At 44.7% G+C, this 9,029-nt stretch overlaps 1 protein-coding gene across 1 annotated transcript in view; it reads left to right on the top strand. All coding sequences in view use genetic code 11, as the record gives it.

The window, feature by feature from the left end:
• Positions 1–2,430, top strand: part of EGR_02755 (hypothetical protein) — a gene marked incomplete at both ends in the record, with an annotated part of 5,692 nt that extends 3,262 nt beyond the window's left edge. The window contains one exon of the mRNA XM_024492004.1: positions 216–2,430. Within this exon, the coding sequence (XP_024353498.1) occupies positions 216–2,430 (2,215 nt within the window). The remainder of the gene's footprint in view (positions 1–215) is intronic.
• Positions 2,431–9,029: the final 6,599 nt, after the last annotated feature.

Raw genomic sequence — 9,029 nt, 5'->3', positions numbered from 1 at the left:
GAGTTATTATTTAACTTTGGTACATTCATTGTCCCTTGCATAGCCTTTAAGCCTATTAATATTTACTTTGGTTTTTTAAGACTAAGTTAACATTACCGAGTTTTTATCGCCTAATCGGTGCACCTATTTTTCGAATTATGCTTCGTGTATTTTCTAGATAGTTTTATCAACTTAGTATCTGGCTTTGTTTAAAGAAAATGTTTCTTTTATTTTAGGTGGTCAGGACGAACGGGTACCGCCAAAAGCAAAAATGGTGTTGAGAACAGGAGCCTTGATTTGCGCCACCAGGCCTCTGGTGAGTCGGGTAAACGGGTTTCTACCTGTGGGTCTGAAGTGGGTCACAAAAAGCAGCTGCCTCGACTGTGGAAACAGACAACTCCAATGAGTCAGGCCATCATCCAAAACCACTTAGAGCACCAGCACCAAAACTTTGGGCAATCGCTCTCCAAGAAGGAGCTGACTGTTCCTTCCTTCGGATTTGACTCTGGTGAGATGAGCATGTTGCAGAGCTTGGAGGAGAATCCAGAGGAGGACTTTATGTCGCTCCTACCACCTGTTTCGGCTCAGAGGCGATTCAGTGATAATCCACTGATGGCTAAACAACATGGTGGCTGCGCCTTCCAACCCATGATATCACCTGCTATCATCAATTATTCTACCCACAATCTTGAACCCAATGTAAAGCTACGCAGTGCCCCGGCTCGCTCTTTCTGTTGCATTTATCACAAGAGACAGGACTATGATAAATCCTATCGCTCGCCGAATTGCACCTGCTCTTGCAGTCAACTTCGAAAGAATCCAACTTCGAGTTCTTACACTGAGATGGTTATGATGTATCCTGGAGAGGTAACTCTGCCCAACTGTTGCCATTCGCCGCACAACTCGGAAAACTTGCCCAACGAGGAGTGTTGCAGTTGTTCCCATCACAAAATGAATAAATTTTTAGTGGAGGATGTGAGGAGCGAAGTGGCGGTCGGTCGGTGTTACTCTCCCCTCCCACCACAACCGCCCATTACCCCCAGAAGTCGCGGCAGTCCACCTTTATTGGCATCACCCTATCGAAACCCAAATTCACATCAGTATACGCAGGAGCGTCTGTCACGTCAGATTTGCCGCGATCGATTGACTGCGGACAGGGACCCTGAAATGCCTTTCTTGGATATGCTGACGAAAAGTGAGACTTTTGAAAAAGAGCTTCAAAGACGTCTTGATAAGGAGATTCAAAGGGGGGCTAGTGAAGGGGGTACTAGCGAGCCGCAATCACAGGCGTCACGTCTCATCCCACCAGACCTCGTTTTTAGCCCCGCGTCTAGACGCGTTTCCGCGGTGGACATAGGTGAGGAGGTGGTGGGATCGTCTGTTATCAATATGTTGGCAGTCAGTTCACCATCAAGACAACTATCGCGCCAGAATTCCATCTACTCAATGGAGGAGGGTTTTCACCACCAACAGCAACACAGCACCACCTCGCCTCAAGGCAGTCTTGGCTCAGAAAGGGGCACTTTTCTAACTCCAGAATATCAAACCGCTGCTTCCGTGATTGTGGCAACCAAGATTGAGCCCACACAGTGGGTCAAACCTGCTCGATCATTCGATCACTTTTCAAGCAGAAACTTTGTTGTTCACAGAGCTGCCTCACACTCTCCAAGCCATCTTGCTGCCCACACTCAGGAGCACACAAATAAACCCACAGTGCATCGGTCAGATACAGACTGTTTTATTCGAACAACTCAACAAAACATGGACAGTCGACCGGCTCAGGTGGAGATTGATAACAGCAGAACACCAGAGTTTCTATCCCTAGACTCCTCAAACAGTGATCCACAGCACCTTGCAGCAGAATTTTTGAAAGAACAGAGACATTCCTACAACCTGGAGGGACCTCAGCCTTACGGTGGCAGACAGCATTTTCGGTCAGACTCTGGCGGGGAGAGCAAACGTGCTCCCATCCTGCTAAAGTTGAAACCCACCTCCCTTACAACCAGCGCTGACTGTCTAAAACAGCAACCTACGATGGGGGGACCCACGGCTCTTAGTGCGGGTCACCACCGGGCCCCATTTTACGTCAACTCGCACACCTACCGTGAGGCGACTAAGAGACTGGCTCAAAAGAAGATGCAACAGAGATCAGGTAAAGAACTGCATCCCCGAAAAAGCCTTGAAGTGGAGTCCGCATGGTCTTCTTCACAGTCAACTTCGCTGCAGAGCTCCAAGTCACCGAGTCGTAATCTACACTCTCGGTCCAAGTCCACAGAGGCTGATATTCGAGGCGGTTTCTCACCCTCAACGAGGTGTATGCGTCGAGATTACACAATAGACGAAAAGACAGATGAGATATTTCAAGCTTTTTTACAGCACGATCCTCTCATGGATGAAATGACTGTACAACATCCACCGCGGGGAAGGAAGAAAAGTTTGCAGCAATCCTGAGGGATCAATGAAGGAGTCTATTAGACACTTCTTCTAGCCCCGTCTGACACTTTTGCTCCCTACATGAGTGCATGCGCCCTAATCTTTGATTCCTCTTCTTCTCGCCCTCCTCCTGTCACTACTGCACGATCTGAGCCTTAACCCGTTTGCCCTGCTACCTTATTTATGCCTCTCTGGCACCCCGCAATGCTCACAGTTTCCAATGGTGCACGTCGTCAACACAGACATACTCGCACCTTTGTATTATGTCAGTCTGGGAGATGAAGTAGGCATTCTTGTGTTTTGATCATTTATTTTATTAATGTCAATGAAGGGCCTTCTTTTAACCTCGGAAAATGCCGAATTGAAGCGACCTCGATTTAACAAAAGCCTGATACTGGGGTCGTGACAAACACATGGTACCGCATTAACTATTTACTTCATTTCGGAGAAAATTTGTCCTCTTTCGAACAAAACATATCATAGGGTTTTTCGCGGTAGATAAGTTAACTCAATGTTTTCGGCCGTATTGTTTTGAATGACTCCTAGTGATTTAATCAAAAAATCACATTATTTCGTCTGTCACCTTAGAGGCCATGCGATGGGAGGCATAAGCATCGAGGAAAATTCCACCTTAAAATACAGTAAAGGTTAGTGTGTAGCTACTCGAGAATTCCTTGAAGGCCAAAGAGGACATAATAATCTGTCAGAATACATATTGTAAACATATAGAAGGGCTGGGGGCCACTGGTATGGCCCAGTGGCTAAGCCGCCCAGCAAATTGTACAGCGGCGGAGTCCTAAGTAACCCTTTACTGAAGTCAAGCGTTAAAGAAATAGTTGAAGCATTGCATAATCCGTCGTCTTCTTTAAACCTCTCCCCTGGCTCTCCCTTTGGTCATTACAAGGTAGTTGGTGCCATAAAAAAGACACCTGCGAGACAACTGAGCCAGTCGTCGAATTTGCTGGAAACTGAGGAGGCATCTGTCTGCAAAGTCGCCGATACCTATTGACGATTCCATTGGATCTGGAGTTTTACCCTTTTAGGAAAACATAATGAGGGGCGGGAAATGTGCTGACCATCTAGAATGTCCAAAGCTCTTCGCAAGAACACTGGCCTTAAAGCAGCCTCATTTAATGAGGGACGAAGTTTAACAGTTCCTTGGGATAAGGTTTTACATCTACTCCTTTTTACTACTTTTTTTTCACTTTAGTACGGCCCGGCTATATCTATTTGAGTTCCATCCAGCTAGTGGAAGGGTGGAGGTGGTATCGCCTGTTCGCTGGTGGACATCGTTATAAGCCCTTCTGTTAGGGGTCGCCGAATCTGCCTAAGGTTAATCACCCCGCAGTAGGTACCAAGGTGGATATCCTTCAAGACAGAATTTGCTTTCAGCCGCCTCCAATGTACCCACCTGCGACTTTTCTAAAGACGGACGTAGACAATAGTCGGGAAGAGTATGTACTGTTGATGCACAGAAGGGCTTGAGGCTACTACATAGCCCGAAGGCCTGGATGCTTGATGCAAGTACAACAGCGGACCCCCAATTGGCTCCTTACTAAACAATTAGAGCATTGCGAATGCGCTTTGTCGCATTTTTAAGGCAAACTGGGTACGTTGTTATCGTCTTTGAGGTAAGGGCTTTAATCACATCCAGTCCCACTTATTTTAACACGGATATCTCTCCTTGCATGATGGGCATCACGTTCACTAGGGCCCCTTTCCACCTACTCATAACGCATTGTGAAGTAGAGAGCCGGCGAACTTATCAGCTTATCACCTACTGAATGATCATTGAACCATTCAGCGCTACTTTAATCCATCACGAAGAAAAGTAATAGGGAAGCCCAATTAACTTCTTTTACTTTTCCCCATGGCAAATTCTTTGTAGCTGTTACTCAAACTCAGATGTTCTCTGTCCTAATTAGTTCCCTTGGAGTTGCACAGTTCCATCAGACCAGTTTTTGTTTAGATGCGAAAATAATCGCCTCTTTTTAATTTGAAAGTCTACTTCCAACTCAAGGGTGCCTCGTTCCGCAACAGCACTGAAATCTTAAAAGTTCTTTAAAAAGGCAACGCTTCCAATTTGTGGGTGTGAGACAACTTTCGAGTCTGGTACACAGAGACTAAGGATTTGACATTTCATGACCTGGTTAAAGCAATGACGGTGAGTATAATGATGTGCAAGCTATTATTGAATGCTCGACTTCAATGTACGTTTGAAATTTAAAACTAGAGAAAAGTTATTTGCTTTTCCGACACTATTTACCCTGAGTCATGAACTCTCAGTCCACGTATAGCCGACGAGGACTTGACTGCAGCGCGCTCGCAATTCGCTTCACACTGTCAGAAATCGGACAACCAGGACGGTGATGGAAATGCTAGGTATGGTTAGTCACAATTTCCTGACACTGCAACAGTCGGTGGGTTGAGGTCCTGAATGCTGCCTTAGGCTAGTGTGAGGGTGCGTCATTTTAATCAAAGTGAGGCTTTCAGTTGGACTACGCTGGCACAGTTAAAGTTTTGCCACCGGGGTGCGGTTTCGGAAATCTCCACTGTGCAAATGTGTACATTCTATGGATTGTCAAGCTCTGCAGTCACGACTACTCATCGTTCTGCGTTAGAATCGCTGATAGATGTACCCAATTGAGGGTCTTTTAATTAGAAAGACTTTGTTTGCCCCAGCAGTGAGTAAGCGCTTTTATGGTTAGGACTTATCTAAGTTGCAATGCTGATGTAGCGATTTCGTTATATGTGTGGAGGATATAATTGTGATGACAGGGGACTCCACAATAACAAGTTATTACTTCGGTATAGGTTGGTCAATCCAATAATGTCACTTGTCATAAAACCAGCCTCATAAACGCAGCTCTTTATATGCCTTCTAAGCAACAGAAGGTAAACGATCATCACAAATGCCTTTAACAATTCGACTCAAGTCCTTTCATGTCCATTTTAATATAAATGCAACCATTTCCCTGGCCTACAACATTATAAACTGTTCCTGAGTTGCGGCTAATAGTCTCTCAGCTTTAGGCTGGATTACAAATTTCATCCAAAGCAATCACTTTCCTCGTTCACCGTGCTTTATGATTTATCTCTAGGCACTACAAGCAGCTTCGTTGTACAAACTTTCCTTTTAGGCCACAGGAAATGTCATCCGGTCACACGACTTGTTAAAATTAATAAACGAACAGGACTTTTATTTTTCCGTTTCTATGCTACGGGTGGTGGTTTTCGTTTAAGTACTTTTATTTGTTGTACTTTCATTTATTAATGTACATGGTCATTCGTTCTTTAATGGATTGCATTCAGGAACTGCCTAGGCCTATTTAGGAACTGTCCGTAAGTATAAACGAAACGTTTCGAGACTTCTTTGAAGACGAAAATAGACACAATATTCAGGATGGATATGCATTGCCGACGTAATGTAGAAATTGAGGCCACTGGAATAGGCCAGAGGTCAGCTCACCCGACAAAGGTACACTAGCGGTGAAACTAAGTAGCCCCTTTGCCAAAACCCAGAGTTAAACAAGCAACCACGTATTCCATAGCCCCTCTCGTCTTTTCAGTCTCTTCTCTGGCGCTCCTCTTGGTTAACCTCCAACTTCAGAAATGCACCCATGAGCCAACCGTAGCTGTCGTAGAAATTCCATGCGACTGAGGTGATACTTGACCACAACCTCACGAATCCCTAACAGCAATTTTACTGTAGTTGGAGTTTTGTCCTTTTTAGGAACTAGATTTGGAGATGGGGGAATGTGCGAACTATCACGCCTGTCCATAGCTCGTCGTCGGAATAGTGGTCTATGAACAGAGTCAAATACTAAAGGAAGGGAACAACCATGGTTCCGTAGAGCTCGAAACTCGCTTCTCTTTCCACTTTACCATGTCGCTATCACTTTAGAACTGATCGATCATATCCTGTTTGGGTTTTGTTTAACTATAGAGAGGTGGAGGAGGTACCGCGAGGCTACTCAACTGGCACCTTCATACAGGTACCGAAGGCAGCTCTGTAACTAACTTCTCCATGTGGTTCACGGCAAATGACGCTTCACTTGTTAATAGTATTCCTACAAAACCTGGGACTGGGATGGTTGCCGGAGGAAGAGGTCATTTGCCAGATGAGCAACGTCCTTTTCAGGCTCACATTAGCAGGAGAAGGTCAGACCGACCTCCGTCAGCGAATTGAAAATCGCCACACCTCCATGCAATTCGGGCAGTGTTTCCAATACCTATCACAGATTGCCCATCAGACCTATTGCCAAAACGAAAAAGCTCAACAAAGTGGGGATTTAATAGGTGATGGGGGAGAACATTAGATTACGCCCATCGTTGTTCCCATCTTCTCTTCAACATGTCGACCAAGTAATTAGTGCATTGTTTGTATCTTGGCAACTACTGGTAGTACCGCAAATTTTCCAATAAGTGAGGTACTTTTTGTGTCAAGAACTGGATGAATTGAAAGTGTCATTTTCTCAGCTCCGTGAGAATAGGGTTGTTTTTCTACAGAAGTGATGGACTCAATGAAGAGATGGTACACCTCCCTGAACCAAACTATTCCACAAAATGTATCGGCGCTGCGGCTGGTGAATTAGCTTTGTATTTTGATATCACCCGGACCCAGGGTTAAACAAGTGACTTTTGAAAAAGGAATCTCGAATTAGTAGTTCGCCCGAGCGATACATTACACCTCGTGGGAATAGTTTGTCTCATTTTTTCTAATTTTGGAGCTAAAAAATCTCTTCAGTAGAAGGGGGATTTAGCGATGCTTTTGACGGCTTTTTACTATTTTTTCCTGCCTGACCCATCGACACACGGCTTTACTTGATTTTGCGGTGCTTGATTTTGTAGAAGAAAACTGTGGCCTATTTATTATGAGGATCTCGTATTAGTAGCTTCAAGATTTAGTGCTTTAATTCACTTACTCTCTTCGACCATTGCTGATGTTTTGACGGCGGATCTTTGCCGTCCCTATTAATCGCTTTCGGCATTCGAGTTTGCTTCCTCTACGGGGCTTTGCCAGATTCTTCGATGCCGTAAATCTGCTCCAACATACGTGATATAATGCCCAAATTTATTCTGGCCCATTTGATTGTCATATAGGGTGTTTAAAGTGTGGAGGTCTCCAGTTGCGAACCATGGGGTTTCGAAGAGAGGGCGTTTTCCTTTCTCCCAAAAGCCTTGATGCAATTTCCTCCTGAAGGGTACATTGAAGGTGAGCTTCATGGCGACAGATGTTGACAGCTTCGTCATGTCTTTACGGAGTTCCAGAAAATTCTTGAAAAAGGCAGAACCTTCTGAAGGGAGCCAGACTGCATAGGCCATTTAATGGGACTGCATTCTGGCCGCTCCCACCAACTCGCAACGCTCAATTCCAGTGGAGGGCATACATTACAACCAAAATCTGGGAAGTCATTATTATTACATTACATTTGCCTGGCATATCAAATAACCCCTAATGTTTCCGCTGGTCCAGGGAGGCCTTCACGTCCTCCATAGTAAATCATTGGCAATAAAAGTTGAGCCTAGGCAAAATTCAGTCTGTTTTGTCAAGGAAATGCCCGCTAATGGTCGGCGACTATTTGACAAGGGTCAAATGCAGTCCGACGGGATTAGTCCGACGGCATTACATCGCACCACTTTACCTCCTTTTTTTCAACTAAATTCAAGGTGAAATCACTGCTTTGATTGGGTTTACTGAATTGTGATGAGTCTGTTCACCTCACTACTCTTCACATTTATCTCTTTACCACGTGACGCTCATTGGTTAGCGGTTTTTTTTGACGTTTTTTCTGTCAGTCACCAGGGTAATATTACCTTCTTCATTCCTTTTCTACTGCCGAGTCCACGCCTATTAATAAATGGTTTAAAGCCTAGCCTTCTGAGGAATCGAGCAAGCAAGATACGCTATCCCAATGAGACTTATCTCGGCTCGAGAACCGGCGTTATGGCGTAGCCTAACATAGCTGACTCTTCTCAGAGGTTATGAAAGGCGACTCCTTAAGAGGGTATTTAGGTGGTTTGCCCTTTCTCTCGCAGGAAGGCATATGAGTCCGTACTGCTAATACTTTATTTCGTTTTTTCTTTAGTTGACTCAGCACTTAACAAAGGGGTTTACAAATTGGCGGGTTCATCAAAGTAAAAAGTGCATTATTTTTAAATGGGGTTCCTACAAAGGCACTGTTTCATTGCGAATGACCTAAAACGTAAACGAGGCTACGTGATAGGTGTGTGGCTAGGCAATGAACACATCGTATATCACTGGTCCGAAGGAGAGATTTCCTAAAAAACGTAGAGATGGTGAGAAGTATCAACTTGAGGACCTGAGTTGAAGCCAAAGTAGGCATCAAAGAACCTAGAGCAAGTCGGGGTAGAGCGTAGGCGGTGATTTTTAAAACGGAGGGTAAGTCGACAGGCATATTATTATGGGAGAGGATCCAACTGAAGGAAGTGGATAAATGAGGGCTTCCGCAACCTGAGTCAACCAACCATCAAATAAGAACTTTTCGCAAATTTCGATTTTCTCCGTGCTTCTATGTGCCAAATTAGGTCTAATTCTTTTTATTGAGGTGTTAGGGAAAGGTGATGCCCATTCACTTCATACTACTTTCATTAAG

This window comes from Echinococcus granulosus, assembly GCF_000524195.1.
Source record: "Echinococcus granulosus chromosome Unknown EG_S00013, whole genome shotgun sequence".
Taxonomy (NCBI): Eukaryota; Metazoa; Platyhelminthes; class Cestoda; order Cyclophyllidea; family Taeniidae; genus Echinococcus; species Echinococcus granulosus.
The sequence above is the reverse complement of the archived record's forward strand: the minus strand, read 5'-3'. Positions and strand labels throughout refer to the sequence as shown.